The sequence below is a fragment of the Argiope bruennichi genome, chromosome 1, assembly GCF_947563725.1.
Source record: "Argiope bruennichi chromosome 1, qqArgBrue1.1, whole genome shotgun sequence".
NCBI lineage: Eukaryota > Metazoa > Arthropoda > Arachnida > Araneae > Araneidae > Argiope > Argiope bruennichi.
In genome coordinates, this window is record NC_079151.1 from 38,855,091 (window position 1) to 38,873,435 (window position 18,345).

At 28.9% G+C, this 18,345-nt stretch overlaps 2 protein-coding genes across 4 annotated transcripts in view; one reads left to right on the forward strand and one right to left on the reverse strand.

The window, feature by feature from the left end:
- The window catches only part of LOC129979194 (alanine--tRNA ligase, cytoplasmic-like), a 37,680-nt gene extending 35,708 nt beyond the window's left edge, over nucleotides 1-1,972 (forward strand). Inside the window, exon 29 of the mRNA XM_056090695.1 lies at nucleotides 1,512-1,972. Within this exon, the coding sequence (XP_055946670.1) occupies nucleotides 1,512-1,703 (192 nt within the window). The 3' untranslated portion in view covers nucleotides 1,704-1,972. The remainder of the gene's footprint in view (nucleotides 1-1,511) is intronic.
- A 701-nt stretch (nucleotides 1,973-2,673) lies between these two features.
- The window catches only part of LOC129965706 (ligand-gated ion channel 4-like), a 113,987-nt gene continuing 98,315 nt past the window's right edge, over nucleotides 2,674-18,345 (reverse strand). For all 3 annotated transcript variants that reach the window (XM_056079829.1, XM_056079820.1, XM_056079838.1), the window contains 6 exons: nucleotides 15,371-15,415; nucleotides 12,949-13,058; nucleotides 11,035-11,335; nucleotides 8,563-8,800; nucleotides 5,757-5,950; nucleotides 2,674-3,283 (listed from right to left, as the gene is read on the reverse strand). In XM_056079829.1, the coding sequence (XP_055935804.1) occupies nucleotides 2,927-3,283; nucleotides 5,757-5,950; nucleotides 8,563-8,800; nucleotides 11,035-11,335; nucleotides 12,949-13,058; nucleotides 15,371-15,415 (1,245 nt within the window). In that variant the 3' untranslated portion in view covers nucleotides 2,674-2,926. The remainder of the gene's footprint in view (nucleotides 3,284-5,756; nucleotides 5,951-8,562; nucleotides 8,801-11,034; nucleotides 11,336-12,948; nucleotides 13,059-15,370; nucleotides 15,416-18,345) is intronic.

Consider the following 18,345-nt stretch of genomic DNA (forward strand, 5'->3'; position numbering starts at 1 on the left):
TATGAAATATTAAACTGCTCAGTTGCATATCTGACATTTAAGAATCAGAAAAATACTAATACTTACCACTTCTATCATATTCTTCAATTCACAGTAAACAAAAGCTATTGAGAAAATCATTTTTATCTGTAACATTTTATTGGAGTTTTACTGGTGTTGGGAAATAATTACATTAAATCTTTTTTATACATTTGGGACCGCACATTAATTTTTTTATGAGCATTTAGATTGATGTTAGGATATTTCATGTCTCCTGACAAAAATTTATTTACTTCTATATTATGTCTAGATATTTTTTTTAAATGCATAGAGAAGGAAAACAATTTTCAGGAATATTTAATCAACTTATATTTTAAACATTAATGATTCTTTAACATATTTAAGGCATTTTCACATATTATTGAATAATATTCCATTTCAGTATTTATTATCAGCGTTGAAAGTCCAGGGACCAAATAATTGACTTGATAAATAAGGTTCAATCAAATCAAAAATTATTTGATGGTCCTCTATAAAGTTAAAGTGAGATCTGATGAAAATTAAAGTTGTTAAAATCAACAGTAGAGAGCTAAACTGACTGACATATTATTATGTCAAGACTTTATATAGTTGCATATTAAAAAAAAAAAAAAAAAATGAAAACTGAAAATATTTTGTTATAGTGCTGGCTATATTATATTAGATGATCTATTCCACTAATTATGAATGGTGTGTTTTATTCTCTTAATAGAAATTATAAGTCAAAATTTCTTGAAGTGTGTGCTTGCTAGCAGTGACTGGGCCCATGGCAGATCGATAAAAAATGTTATTAATTTAATTGCCAATTAAATCTATTTGTAAATTCTATGAATTTTAAACAATCCAACCAATTATAATTAGTGTTTTTCATTGCATTCATTTTATTATTATGTTATTTACGAACACCAAGCATCTGCTTAAATATAATTGCATATAAATGTATGTGCTTGCAATCATGTATCATAATAAATTTTTTTACCAAGTTACCAAGATTTAAAAAAAAAAATGTTCTGTAAGTTAGAAATGTGCTGCAGTGTGATACTAAAATAATGTGTTTATTAAAAGTGAGATTTCAAGTTGTGTACTACCAAGGGTTGCAAAATGCTTAAATTCACCATTACTTGCTAGCAATATCAAAATGACGGATTTAATTTATTAATTTCTTGAATTGCAATTTATTTTCAGTCTGCACTGCTCAGACAGATAATTTAAGAGAATAAATAAATAAATAAAAAAACTGGATGCTTAATGGTCCCTCCCCCTGACACCCATAAATAATATCAACTCTCAAAAATTTTTGGCAAATACAATTTGTCATTATCAATTTGCTCAAGAAAATGCATAGTTTGAAATTAAGGTGTTAATTAATTATATCTATTTCAAACTCTATTTAGATTTCAAATTAATTCTTTAAACTGAATTTCATTAACAAATTGATAATCCATTGTATTGTTTCATATTGCTAGTTATATGAATTCATTTTACCTTCACAGTCACTCGTAAGTTCATCATTTTCTGCTTTACTGTGGATTAATCCTGTTGCTTCAGTATTAGAAGGTCAAGCAAGGACGCTTTTCAAAGATCCAGAATTGTTTTACTCTGTTATATCTAAAAGGATAGACAAGATTGATGAAGCAGCTACTGTAGCTAAAGACTTTGTTGAATCACATTTGAGTAATAAGTGATATTTTTATTAGTATTAAATTTTATTTAATCTGTTATGTTTCAAATACTTTAATATAAGTCTTATACATAAGCAGAGACACTCGAAAAAATTTATCAGCTTTGTTTTCAAATACCTTCATTTATTTCGCTAGAATAAATGAATGATAGATGTAGTATTATCATATTCTGAAGAGGAAAGAGAGAAAAAAAACTATTGAATGAATCTGATGAGATGATAGTTTGAAAAATCCGTTGATATAACATTTGACAATATTGTATTGTTCCTACGATTTTATACAGAATGATTTAAAAATAAATTTAGACCTTTTTTCTGAAACTAAATATTTTATTTTTTGCAAATGTGTTTATAATCATACATGTATGTATTTTACTTTATACAAATCTAGACCATTTTTCTAAAATCGCAGATAGTTCTAAAGCTTTTCAGGCTTTTACATAGAATCATTTCTACATTTGTATTTCTAAACATTCAGAAAAACTACATTCTTTTTACTAAAATACTATACCTTTTGTAAATAATGTGTAATTAAACATCTAGTAGCATTTGCAATCAATATCTCTCAAAAATCCATACAAGTTATGCTTTGTTTCTCTTGACATATTAAAAATTAAAAATATGAATGTTGATAATTGCACTTAAAATATAGAATTTTTATTAAAAAAGTTCTATTTAATTCTTTATTTCAAATTTAAAAGAGTATACTACTTTGCAATTATCAATTTTCTGTGTATTAAGTTATTTATTTATATTTTATTATGAATTATTTGCTATTGTTAAACCAATATCATAATCACCACAAGCAAATCAGATTGGATTAAATAATTTTTAAAAATTTTTAATGCATATTTAGCATTGGTTCTAAACTAAATTTCTAAATTTAAATTACAATTTATATGCTAGCTCATTTTTCTATATTACAATCTCTAAACACTGCAACATATAAGCTTTCATTTTCTATAAAACACACACTAATAGGCATTCTTTTATCTACTCTTCACAACTCCTGTAACCATCAACTTTGTAATTCCTTCATGGTTTCTATTATTTCAGATGTGCGAACTTCAACGATTATATGCCTGAACAATTTCAAACTTACTGCCTAACCTTTACTTCATTAAAACTGACTAAAATGTCAATTTCTTACCATTAAACATTTTTAATGTTTATATCATAAGTGTATGACCTTCTTTTAATCTTGAATGTTTAAATTATATAATATTTTCAATACAATCTGGCATGCGGGGACATTGAAAGAATTCCAAATGTTGTGCCAAGAGTGGATATAATAAATACCCATAACAAAAATCTGTCTATTATTAATGCTACATGTTGCCATTCTGATTTGATTTTGTCTCTCCTGTCTTGTTCTGTTGTACGAATTTCATTTCTTTCAATAGTTTGGTAAACTTTTTCCAGCACTTTTAAAAATTGTATCTCGAAATTCTCCATGGGGTTCTTTATTGCTCTGTGAAGATTTGTAATGCAGTTGTTGCTGCAGTGGAGTTTGGGAGAAATGCCTCCATTTTCACAATAATCTTTGTCTGGTATTATCTTTGTATTAGACATTCTGCAAAACATCTGGAAAAAAATTAGCATTTTAATAATATTTTATTTAGTTAACAGATTATAATTTTGTGTAAAAAAAAATCCAATAATTGTTTTATATAAAAGCTTTTTGTAAACAATCTTAATTCTTATTTATAAGTTTTGGTGCTGCAGTACAGTTAATAACATCTGGTGATGAAGACCATTTAAAAACCTTTGAATGGCCACATCAATAAGAGCAATGTTTGCCAAAGTAAAGAAAAGAAAAAAAATACATATAAAAGTGTTTGTTATAACCATCTGTTCCATTTCATTATCCTCGATATTTGATTCAAAGTAATAATTTTTGATGATAAAAAAATTCAAATAAAAAATTTAAGTTACAATATTGCAACCTTTAGAAGACTGATAAACCGGTTATTTACGTTTTTAACAGAACTACAATGTTATGGAATTACGTCTATTAGAAGGACATGTGCACAGCTGTTATGTCAGACAATTTGATAGAATTTTGGACATGACAATATATATAAATATTGATATGAAAAAAAAAATGTAACCAATATTCTCTGCGAGGTTGAGGCGACTAGTTTAGAATATTTATAGGTTAAGCACCATGTCACTCTAAAGTGACTTCCCTTTAAGACCACAACAGTTGTTTGTGACTGTACTTTTCATTCAGGCTGTGTTAGTCTTTGTTTACTGATAATATACATTTAAAAACATGCACATTGTGTTAGGTACATTATTATACAAACTAATGCCTCTAAAGGATGTGGTCTTATTGCAACTTAAAATAAATCTCTGGCTGTTAGCATATTAAAGAAATTGGATGTCACAGACTAGACGGAAAGAGTATCAAAATAAACTTGGCTCTTTACATGTTAATGTCTTAATTATCTCAAGCATATGCATATATTTTCAAATTACATCAGTGGAACGGGATATATTTAAAAATGTATTCACGATAAAATGATAAAAAAATTTATTGTATAAATAGGTTTACCATTTTGTTTCAAATTGATTGTTCTGAGATGATTAACTCAGTATTAACAAGAAATGAATTAAAAGTTCATATTAGCAAAAAATCTGATATGAAAATTTAGTATCAGCAAGACATTTTGATACAGGCAGTGACTTTTCATTTAGCTATTTAAATAAATATTAGAACTGCAAGTATACATATTAAAGGAGGAATACTTGCAGAATGAAAATGGTTCATGAAATGTTCAGCTACTTAATAAATTATGCTTAATAGATGTTGGTTCATAGGGGCAGGGGATGCTCTCTTGCAAAGAAGTTGACATTTATTTCTTGTTCAATGAAAATAAATATTATTTCAGAACCTGTAGTACATCTAAGCTATCAACGTTCAAAAAAGTTCTAGATCCTGTCAAAATATATCCCATATAATCGATCTCTGATTGATAGTTCTAAAATAAAGTTTGAGGAAGTACAGAATTCAAACTATATACAAATTACAATGTAATGTTTCATGTTGTAGATGACTATTGATAAAGCGTCAATATGAATATATTTTTAATTGGTAATATATTATCAGGCAGTTCCATTTTTGCAGTATAGTCATACTTTTGGAGATAATCTTAGAATTTAAATCTTTATATTCAAAAAACTGCACCATGTTCATTATTAAAATTCTCTAAACAAAAACCTGAACAATTTCTACTAATGACAAAACGTGGAAAGCGAAAAAGCTTATTATATGAGCAAGGCTGTTGTAGCCTCAAAGTTCTCCAAGTCGAAACAATGCCTCTGAGGGTACTGGATGAGAGATGATCGTTCTTCGATTTAGGTCTATATTACGATCTGTAGATGAGCGAATGAAATGTATGAATGAAGTCCTTCCCGTGAAAAGGACTGTGACTCTTGAGTAAGACATATTCTTGGCACTAGATGACGCTACTGAAACAAGAGACGCTAAAATCAGGGCTTAAAATTGGACTTGTCTATGACAAGTGCCATAAGGAACAACAACGAAGTACATTTTAATTTGAATATGTTTGAGAACGTGGTGGAACGTAAAATAACAGCGCAAAATTATATCATTCTGAAAACACTACAAACACAAATTGTGGGGTCCTCCAAACTTGCTAGCCCTAAAATTGCTAATATAAAGCAATGACCTACTTCGCCAGTTGTATAATTCGAATCTGATTAGTTTAGTTTATATTAACTCAATATGGGAAATTTCTATTAATGGAGTGATATATATAATAAATGGTTTGTTCAGTATTTCAAGGGGATTGTTGAATTTAGTCGTCCAGATACACACAGTACAGCGAAAAAAAGTTGAAACGGATTTGTTTAATGGATTATTAAGTGATGGAAAATAATTTCTTATACATATATTCTCATTTTAGCCAAAAAGTCGTCAAACCAATGTTTCAATTTTTACTCGTGAAATTTCAATTATATATATATATATATATATATATATATATATATATATATATATTAAAAAAATAAAAGAATGAAAAAAACTTACCGAGTTACTTGAATCTAAAGTATCTGGAAATTGCACTCGAATGAAAAGCATCTTAGCTAGAACGCCAAATACGAACTTTTTGACAATTGAAGGAACTTCGTTTCCGTGGAGTCCTCGATGATGAATGTTTAATGTTACCACTGACATGGCCGTTGCCAGTGACACCAGTGTCATGACGACAGCGTAGTAGAGACCTGAAAGTAATATTGTGAGCATTCATGATTTTTATATTAGATATGTATGTGACAGCAATAAAAAAAAATCATGTTCTTTAAAAATTGGAATTCACTCAAATGATTCAAAAGATTTCCAGATAAATGAAAAAAAAATCGAAATAATTCATTAAGAAATAATTATTTTATTAATTATCATTTTACAACGCAAATTTATTTTAGAATTACTTTCACAAAAATATTCTTAATTAACTACAATGTTATCAGAACTCATATATTTTTTAATAATCGTTTGCATTCCAACATGGAAAAAAAAAAACTTTCTTTTGGAGTTCAGATGAAAAATTATATATTATTATTATTATTATTATTATTATTATTACAATATCAAACAAGTAATAAATGTTAGTGAATAGTTTTGTGGAAGCCGCTACTCGAATTTGTGTACAGATGAGAAAAAATTTTGGTTAATTTTTAATTAATTGAATATATAATTTTTTACACTTTAATATTTGGCACCATTCTTTTTCTTATTTAAAAAAATAAGTGTGAAAATTTTCGTTGAAATCGACCCAGTCGTTTAGGAGATGTGAAACATACATATATAGTCACAATTTTTACTAATATCAAGACGAGCGGTTTTTTAAACTGAAATTCTTGGAATTGTTTCATAAGCCTTTATTCATAACTTTTTAAATATATAAAAAAGATAACATTAAATGTCTAATGAGGATATAAAATCAACACTATGATTAACATAGCAACTAAATAATTAATATGTATTATTATATATAAATAAATGTATTCATTTATTAGATATTCCTTAGGTCTCTGGAACAAAATAAAATTTCTGTACATAGTCAATCAATAATTTAATGAACTATTTTAGCTATCAAATATAGTTTTTTAAACAGATTTTATTTATTAACCATTCACCCATTGCATGCATATTTGATGTTAATTTTCTTAAGCAATTTTAAGCAGCTGCAGTTGGTTAACCAATTGGATGGCTGCTCGTGCATGAGATATTTCTTAATATTAATAAATCTTTAGTTAAATAATGTTCCTTATTAAAAATTGTCTGAGTATTTGTATAAAAAAAAGAATAGAAATTTTATCATTGGTTAACAATAAAAGGACAAAATATTTCAGAAATATAAAATTTCAATTTCAGCATAATTTCATTAAAAATATTTTTACGATTTAAGTTTTCACCAACCCCTGATAAAGTGATGAAAAGTTCATCAAAAAAGCATCCTGGCACTTTTTATGCTCACAATTTATACATGCTATTTTAAAATGCATGTATAGGCCACATTGGCGTCAGAGCCCATCTTCGTACTCAGTTTTTATGCTATTTTCAGATTTCTCACTGAATTTTCTTCTTTTGAACAATTCCTCACACTCAGAACCCTCTGAAATGAAATTTAGGTTGTTTGAAACAAGCAACAGAGATATACAAGAGTAAAGATTCTAAGAATTAGTTAAATTTATATATCTCAATATACACAAATAAAAAAAACATTATTATAACTTTTTTTTTTTTACTTAGCTAGTCGATATCACTAGTCGATTCAATGCCTAAACCTTGCCTTTTCAGCCATTTTTAAAACAATGAAGAATATTAACCAAAACATTTGTTAACCCTTTGCCCTTGAGGACTTTTCCACTCGAACACAACAAATTAGGTGGTAACTTGTCGAGTTCGAAGAGCTCAAATATTTATTGAAAATTACATATTTTTACTTTTATGTTCATTTATGAAAAGAAAATAAAGCTAGCAAGTAAACAAATTAAAAATTTCTTTATATTCATTTGCGTATCCATTATTCCATTTTGGTCTTATACAAATTTAAAGTTTATTTCTTTATTCTCGACATATAAAAACAGATTTACAAACAGTATAGCTATCATAAGTATTTAACATATCTGACTTCTGTATTAGGCTTGTGACTCCTGAAAAGCGATTAATCGAATTTTTGCTTTCAACAAGTGTTTTATGTCAACTATTTTGTCAGTTTCATATCTTGAAGGGAGGTGGGGAGCGAGGGGATCCATTAATTGTATTAAAAATACAGTTAGAATTTTTTATACTATTATGGAATTTTTATACTTAATTGAATATGAAGAAAACTGTTATGAATAACATCCATATAAAAATTTTAGCTTTGTATTTACTAAAAATTTAATCCGCTGCTTTTCAAATAAAGAAATAAAGCTTTAAAATTGCGGGTTTTTCTACGAAACTTTATAATTTTATAAACATTTCTAGATTAATTTGTTTAATTTAGTTAAAATAACACCTCATTTTGAAGCAATACGAGTGTTACTTTGGGACGAATTATAAAATTTTAAATCTTGATCAGACGACGAGAAATGCACTACAGTCGGCACCCTTTTACCAAATTCCATAACCATATTAATTGGAGTCCTTCTCAATGTCAGAGTTAACTTGCGTCAAACCCACCTACTGGGAGGATTTTTGAAAAATCTATTTTCGAACCTAAAATTGGTCCATATATGTCTAGGATCAATATGTGAAAAATGAAACTTTAGTTCTATGCTATTCTGATTTCCTTAATATTGAAATCCTGTCAAAAGTATGCTTTCCTAAATGTCTAAATATACTATACCTATAAGCGGCACTGTGTCCGAAGTGGGCGGCATACTCTCTCCGATGACCATGAGGAAGACGGTCATGGAGAGGAGGGTGGTGATGCCCAGGGTGACCTTCTCCCCCGAGTCGGAAGGCATATAGAAACTGAGCAGGGCGATGCCCGTGATCAGCATGCATGGAAGAATGAGGTTGAACACGTAGAACAAGGGCCGCCTTCGAAGAACTATGTGGAACGTCACATCTGGATACGGCTCCTACCAAGATAAAATAAAGGGTGGTATTATGTCGTACAATTAAATAAAATCAATGCATTGCGAAGCTAAATTAAATAATGTCCGGGACATGATATAATTTTTCGCCCCTCCCTATCATATTTGACTTTTTCATAAGAAATAAATATGGTAAACTTTTGTTATCACTAAACTGAGACCATAAAGTATGCACGTATTTCCACTTTAGAAATTAACTATAAAAAAAACTTAGTGAAATAATTGAAAAACAAAAATATATCCAATGGACTGTGGTGAAATTTTATGATTTTTTTAAAAAGCTCTTTTCCCTTGAACTGGCAAATTTCAATAATTTGTTATTATTAATTTTGATGCAAGCTTCAGATTGTATCTCTTTAATTAAACGAGATTGGATTCACTGTCAGTTAGTTTTCAGCTTCTGGGTTTGAAATTCTAGACCTATAAAAATAACATTAGAGGAATCCTGATCATTCACATATAAAAAGGGCGTGTATTTAACTGAAGCAAGTCAATAAGGGCTAGAGTAAGCAATTTGTGTCTTCAAATGCAATTCAGCTGTGTGTTCTAATTTATTTTCTCTCGAAACTTGGGGTAGAGTATGATTCCATTTAATTTGTCAGTACTGTGTGTCTTTGGCAAAATGGATTTCCAGTTGAATAACTCTTCCATTCAGTATTTCTGGCTTTCCAGACGATCATGGAAAAATTATGTTAAATGTAAGCAAATGATTCTGGCTTCACACCTGCAGCTTACAAAATAACAGTTGAATCTGTTGATTGATTAGATTTTTCGTACTTGATGTAGGCCATGCGCATTTGAATGGGACAGAGAGTATTGATGATATATTTATAAAAGCAAATATATAAACTTATTGTATATTTCTTATACTTGTATAGATAATATTGTGATTATCTTCTTAATATATATAAATTACGTGTCACGTTGTTTGTCCGCGATGGACTCCTAAACTACTTAACCGATTATAATCAAATTTGCACACCGTGTGCAGTTTGATCTAACTTAAAAGATAGGATAGCCCTTTTTTTGAATTTTTAATTAGAATTTTAATTATTACTTAAAAACTAACTTTCCCGCCAAAAAAATCTTCATTTTTCACCACCGCCAAATGAGTACGGCTTCAGTTTTTTTTCCCAACAGTCATGAGGCTAGGCTTAAGATTTTTCGGCTGATTATTTGAAACGATTCTATTTATTTTCTTAATGTTTGATGCATTTAAAATTAAACATTGTTAATGAATCGATCTTTCAGATTCATTCTGAAGTACTTTTGAATTAAAATAAAGCAGAATAAAGGAAATTGAAAATTTCTAATCTGCATAGCGTTACCCCAACTGGCGTAGAAAAACTCACGCATTTGCGTTACCGTAACTGGCGTTGAACATTCACGCATGCGCATTGTGTTCTGATTGTTGACAATATTATCAACGGATGATTCTTGATTTAAATTATTTTTAGGTTAGTTGCATGCTTTTGTAATTAAATTGTATTTATGTTAGTTATATATTTTTTTGTATATGCTTATAGTTTTAAGTACATCGTTTTTTTAGTTTTTTTTAACCTGTTTTCAACCGATTATTTTAAACGATTCGTTTTATTTTCTTAGTGTTTGATGCATTTAAAATTAGACATTGTTAATTAATCGTTCTGGTCATAATGAATCTGAGAATATTTTGTTGACAAATTCTTGAAATATTACATAAATTAGGAAAGATATTCTTTAGTGCCCATAAAGTTTAAACGCTCAGTGACTGTTTTCAGTAATCATATTACAAAAAATACTTTGTTTAAGTAAAAAAAATTATTATATTAATTGCAGATTAATCCTTTCCACTTTAATTTATAGTATAAATTCTACGGGAACTAACAGAAAATTAGAGAGATACATATTACGTTATGACTGAAGGCCTTTATAATATTATGAGAGAATTATATGACTATCAAAATTTGAAGCTTTAAAATATTTTGACGAAGAAGCTATTAAAGTAGGAATTGCATAAAATATTTAATTATTAAAATTTTAACGAACATTAAGATTGGCGAACCGGCTGGTCGCCAAAGGCGGCTAGTTTTGTATAAGAAAAAGAAGCAACTAACTCAGCAAGTTGAATGTCACTGTACGCTATTTAAATATTAGAACAATTGTTTTGTGGAGTCATATCATTCACGTGCCTAAAAAATAAAGGGTAAAATGATTACTAAATAACAATGACGACTTACCTGACAGCAGGAGTAGTATACTTCGTTTCTTTCAACAAGCATAGTAATAAGGTCCCATTCTCCATTCTCCACGTAATTCGATAAATCGCCTTCCTTTGTTTGAATAATGACATTTACTCTGAAGCCATCATAGGACCACGATGCGAATTTCATAGAACAGTTTTGTTCATCAAATGGAAACCATGCGACGTTTATTTTACACGAACTCCTGAAGATGGCGCTGGAGAGCCAGGTGAGGTTTCCGTCTGAGGAAATAATGACGTTGGTACTCAAGATGGCATTATTGTACTGAGAATCAGCGCTAGGAAATAATAAAAACAAATAAATCTTTTCAATCCAAAAAAAGGAATTAATAAAATAACCGCAAAATTAAATTATAAAAATATTATATTTATTTAAATATAAAATTTAAATAAATAAAATAACAAAATATAAAAAAAAAATAAAAATAAACATGAAATTTTTTTTTAATTCCTATTGTCTAGATGCATTTTTTGATTATTGTAAATGAAAAAAGCTTTAATGAATGCATCAGAAGTGTATCATTTCGTGCTTACATAGTATCAAGGGCGCGAAGCTGGCTTAAATTTGCAATCTGTTTCACAGATTCCAGAAAGAAAGAACGTGATGTCAACTTCTTTTGAGAGGCTAAGGGTAATGCGGATGGCAGAAATACATTCCCCAAATTTCCACACTACAATTATGAGATATTTGGCCAATGGGTTCGAATCGTATACACAAAAATCGGACAGAATCGAGTCAACTGTCTGAAGATAAAGCTCTGCCACTGCAATCCTACTTTTCTTGTGCGATCATGATGCAACTTGAATTAGGTTTATCAACTCTTAACATTTACATGTCCATATACTGCGATCGACTAATGAATTCTGCATTTGTCACATGATTGAGATGCCATGTGTTTTTCATCTTTTAAACAGAGCTACTGTTTACATTTAATATCCATACCTACCATGCTGTGTTGATTAGTGGACCCTGCATTTGTCATATGACTACAATACCATGTGTCTGTATTTCCATCTGGTAAACTGTTATTGTTAATATTAACATAACCTTAGCCAATATATTATGGTCGCCAATGATCACTAGATTGGTCATGCTATTGTGATGGCATGTGTATTGACTGCATTTTGGCTTGATAAACCTTGTTGTTAACATTAACACAGCCATAGCCAACTATCCTGCAATCGGCCATCAATTCTAGTATTTTTCATGCGCCTGTGACACCACATGAGTTGAATGCATTTTGGTCTGCTAAACAGAGTTGTTGTTAACATTACTTCATCCATGTGCTGTGGCCGACTTTTAAGCTCTGCAATTGTCATGTACTTGTGAAGTCAGATAAATTGACTCCATTTAGCATACAATATATTGTTAGCCTTAAGATGTCCATAACTAATCTTGCTTTAAGCGCCTAATTAAAAATAAGGGAAAGCAGTTGACACCCTAATCCACCCAAGTAAAATATTCCCAATTTCAACTTTTAATCAGAATTTGAACAAATTTCAATTTCATTTGGTTTAAAATCTAAATCTTTCATTTGGTTGAATATCTACTTTCTTATGTAGTAATATAATGATAAATAACTTCACATCATCATTGAAAGCAGATTTCTGTGGGAAGAGCACATAAAAGTTGCTATTCTTTCGATAAATGTTTAAGCAGATTAATTATGTTGATAAATAGAGAAATGAATGTAAATGCGGAATATAAAAGTTTTTGAGAGATGGTTTTTAAATTGTTCATTCTTATTGCGAAACGGGCCATACTTAAAATCTAAACCGCATGCAATATATTTCATGATTATTTTTTTTAATTATTAATTTCTTTACTTTCACTAAAAAATTAGATTTAAAAATTATTATAAAAATAAATTAATGAACAAAGAATACTTACTTGTTGTATAAGATAATATCAGGTCGCCATACTTTATCTGCTGGTATTCTGACTACTTTAATATCTCCGAATTCAGAGTGATTCCACACTAATCCATAATCCATCCAAATCTACGAAACATATAACAAATTTTTATAGATAGTGAAAAAAAATGTCACAAGTTTTTAAAAATGTGTCATTAGAAAAAGCATAATTAAATTGCATAGAGAGATGATGCAGTAAACTGACTCAACTGAATTCTAGTAACGAATTAAAATTCATAAAAGAATGAAATGTAGGGATTTAACATTAACTACTATTGCATAAAAATCGAGTTCGCTATTGATAATTATATCTTATTGTGGATAATCTGGGATACAAAATCAATACAAATGTTATGCAACGGATACAAACCAATCCGTTGAATAACATATTACCATTAAATGAATAATTAATTTTGAAAAATGTCATATCAGCAAAACATTTACAGAAAAAAATTCTGAAGACCGAGTTAATGCATCTCATCTCATTCGTATAAACTCAAGTGCAATAATTGATAATTTGCTTCATTATTATATTTGAAACGTACATGGTGGCAACGTGTATAAAATATGATAGAATACGTAAAAGGTATGATGATAAAGTTGATTGTAAAAATGAGGATATCGTATATTATATATATTAAAGCTCTTTTTATAAAAGTTATGTATTTAATTTATAAACACACTGATATCAGCATGAAAGAAAAAAACATAAATATAAAATTATTAGCAATTTCGAAACTATGCTTAAGGTAGTTTTAGGAAGCCCACTTATATTTGTAATTAAAGTACGTAAAACTTGCCTATTGACGAGAGTTTGAGAATGCAATTTAAAATTTGTATTCCCGTCCTTTAAATATTCCTTTATTTAATAACAGTTTATAAATGGTTTGAATGGTGTAGCATCTAATATAATAAAAAGCTAGTTTCGGAAATATAAATAATGCAAACATTTGTTATACATTTGTTATATGTTTGTCTGTTGAATACGTATTGGAACTAATAATACTTAATGATGCATTTAGGTCAATTTTAGAGGGCACAACGAAAACAAAACTATATAAAATAAATATGGAGACAGGTATTTGTAAACATAAGGGAAAAAAGAAGGGGTAAAAACATTTTGGTTTGGACATTATTGTTTCGTCACCTTATATATGTTAAAATATATCTCTGAACGTTGTCAATCGTTTCATTCCAACTTCCTTTCATTTTCAAATTTTTTTCTCATTTTTTAGTATTTGCGTATTAATCACATGCCGGCGATTAATCGCAAAACAGGAAAATTGCCAAAGATGTCATGTTAGTCCATTGATTATGTTCGCCAATGGTATGTGGTTAATACATAAAAACCAATTTTTTTGGAAGATTGAATAGGAAAGTCTGAAATAAAAAAAAATGGGAAGTCATTGCTTGAGTATCCTATTTCATCAAAGATATGTTCTATAAAAACGTCCATCTTCAAACTGTCCTGCTTCTTGTGTTATGTTAAAATTTACAAATGAAGTTTTCACCCGATTTCAAAAACTTACTGTAAAAAAATAACTTTTATCATTTTCCATATAATTGCATCGATAGACTATTGTAAAGACGTTTATAAAGTTTTTAATAAAATCACCACCAATAAATTTCAATGTATCTTTGGCAACTGAGGGAATATCAAATCAGTATTTCAATTCTCACCAAGTGTCCAACTTCGGCTATCTAATTAGACACAGTGTCTGTGATCCTGAGCGTATCAATGTTTTAAACTATCTTTGCAACAACTGTATCTTTTACGTAATTCTAACATTGACATTAAACAATATTGGCCATTTTCATTTCATGGAACCAAAGAAGGCATTGAGCCTTTCCCTTCGTTGACGCCATTTTGATTACAATCGAATGCAAAATCTCTATTTCTGCATTAGTTGCACAAACTGTGCAACTAATTAAAAAAATTTAGAATATGATTATTCTGTCGTAAAAATTTTACAATAACATATTCTTTTCTAATATTTTTTGTCGTTAGGGAAAGATATTATCACTTATGAAGTTCAGCTAATATTACCAAGATTCGAATCCCATATCGCCCACAAAATAGCCTTCGTGTAACTTCAAAAGAGAACATTAATCTAACTAAACTAAATTAAATTACAAACAAGAATGCGACCACGAATGTTTTGTGGGTCAGACCGACATAGATCACTTCAAATCTTAATCTTTCATGAATATTCAATTTATGGTAATTGGTGGGAAAAAACACGAAATGACCCCGTACCCTTTACCGATATTTAACAGAATGCACCGACATAATTTATTTTAAAAGGGGGAAATAGATACACTCCACTCCTTTTTTAATTCTTTCGTTTTTATCTCCAACAGTACGAAATGAAAGCGTGAAAAAAACAAAGCGTCATTACCTGATTAAGCCAGCAGTTGGTAGTTAAAATCTGGTTTCTTTCGTCCTGTAAAAGGAGAAATAATAATTAGCGCCATACTTTGGTAAGATAATGAGAGCTCTTGATTGCATGTCTGCGGAAAGGTAATTAGATGGTAGGGCAGCATATGTTAAAGGATTCTCCCGCGATTGGAATTTCATCAACGTACCAGCGTTTTCGGATCCCTGCTTTAAACTTGCCAGAGCGGAAAATAATAAGTGAACAATGCTTTGCTCTTTATTTTTCAAAAGAGTAACTTTGGAAATTTCTTGAAAGTCCTTTCCTCTTAGTTCTTGAATGTCAAATGTCAGTGTACACCGGTGTTTTTAAAGCTTTTGAGCCTTGTCTGAAAAATGTTTGAGTGAAGTTACTTATTTGAATTTGGATCTTTTAAGATTTTATAAATATATCTGCAGGTGATTTCTTAAAACACATATTTAAACATAGAGAGTGTTCTCCCTTCAGCTTCCTTTACTTATATATTACTTTACATAAGGGCCAATGGCAATGCTATTATTCTTACCGTAATGATGATGGCTGAGCTAATGTTGAAAGAATGAATAACATATAGTTATAAGCGATCGTTTAAAAGAACTTTTTGTTTTTACATTTGATTTTCAATTTAAAATTTCGCACAATACCTTTTACTTTCTCGTATACGTATTATAGAGGAATTAGTAATCGTTAAAATATTTGAACTCGAGATTTTGACTAATCTACACGTTTTAGACTTCTCAGAGTTCAAAAACGTATGGAAAATGTCGGTCCGCCTGTCTACTTATAACAAAGATAACTAAAAAACGCTTTGAGCTAGAGGGATAAAATTTGATATACGGTCTTTATATCAAATTTGCAGATTTCTATCAAATTTTGGGTAAAATCTGTTCGGTAGGAGTGTGATTGTTCGAATACGATAACTACAAAAGGAAGAGAGCTAGACAGATAAGATTCAGTACACAGATTTAACATCTATAGTGTAGATTAAATTTTGAGTCAAATCCAGCAATGCATTGATTGCCTGTCGGTCTGTACTTTCAGAAACATGTAAACGCGATAATTCAAAAACGTAATGACTTAAATATTTCAAATTTCGTATTGGATTTTGTGATTACAAGTGCAGTTTTGTACCAAATCTTTGTTTCAATCTATTTAGAAAAACGTCTCTAAAGCACAAATTCGATTTTCGTATACAATTAATGGCATGCCACAGATTAATCGCCATAAAACTCGCCAAGGGTGACAAGATAGATTCAACAAGAAATCAAAACCTTTCCTAAATGCTGCAAAAAAAATTCAAATATTTAAAGAATTTGATACTATTGCCAAAGAAAAAGGGGGGTAAGAAAAGAGAATAAATATATAAGCAAAAAGTTATTGTATTTTATATAATCATAGCCTGAGAAATGAGGTTACTAGTGACCTTATTTTTCTATAATTAGGTTTGTGAAAAATTATTTCAAATTCATTTAAGTACCATAAATGTTATGAGAAAATTTATTGCATATTATTGAAAAGCATTGAAAATTCTATCAAATTAGATATTAGATTACATCTCTTCTAAACAATAATAGACTAACTTATTTCCAGATAAACTTATGACTTCATAATAAAGAGTAGCCGCTTTGCAAAAAAAAAAAAAAAAAAAATATTCTGGGATGCAGGTAAAGATATTGGATTAAATCAACTTGAAAGGGCGGAATTTTTTCAGCTATCATTTCAATAGAATCTTTTTTTTTTTCAATAAAACTTTTAACTAAGTTTGAAAAGGGAAAGTTCTATATTAGTAACATTGGCTGTGTCACATTCATATACATTATTATAGGGATATACTACAATTCTAATGACATAAACGTAGGTTACATTTCATCTATTTTGTCCGTCGTGATTTCCAGTTGCCACGTTCACAGAGGTACAACTGCAAAAAGGTTTGTCTCAGTTAGATCTGTATTAGCCTCAACAACGTTTATATACCTTTTTTCATATAATAATAATAATAAAGATAATGAAGATGACATCAGATCAATTGCCTTCATGGTTTTGATTTGAATTTTCTTTTAAATGCTTTGTCCTTAATGAATTAGGTCTTTACTATACTTTAAATTTTACAAGGGATGGAATAATAAAATTAGTTTGAATTTTATCATAGTAATAAAAGCATTAATTCAGTTTGTGTATCAAATTACATTAAAAAATTTATAAACATTAAACAAAAATAAGCTGAGAAAAATAAAATTATATTATTAAAAGATAATATTTTGAGTTTTAAAATAGTGTTTAAAACATCCTTTTTGAGAGATAATATTTTTGGAAAATATAAAAACAAAAATTTACTTAATTTTAAATCATTTTCAGACTTCGAAAAATAACAGAAATCTTCTTGTTTTCCTAAAAATTGTATGTATTCCAAAAACACTGGTTTGTACACACACACACACACAAAAGAACTATATTAATGAAACAAACGTTATCTTTATATTAAATGTTATACATGGCATTGTTTGGAAGTAAAATATTTGAATGTTTAATACTTTTAATGCAAAATCTGTTTTTGTATAAAATATTATAATATGAAAAATATTTTTGTCTGTAGAAATATTCTTATCTTAATTTAAAAATATAAAGTGAGCTGACGATTTTTTAAAATATAAAAAAATATACGTTAATTAATATCTTCCACAAGCTAACTTATGTTTGCCTATAGAATTTGAATTTTTTCAAACATTAATGGACAAGAAAGGTTTTTATGAAATTTTTGAGACAATTTATTAAATAGTTAATTTCTCATTAATAAAAAAGCATGAAAGCACAACCAATCAATAGTTGTTCCTGATATAATGTTAATCGTCTACTTAAACATACTTTTGTAACGTTCTGTCTGAATTTTGTTAATGTGTTCGGGGGAAAAATTTTCTTATGTATTCTCAATCTTCAACAATAAAAATTTTGTGGCATATTAT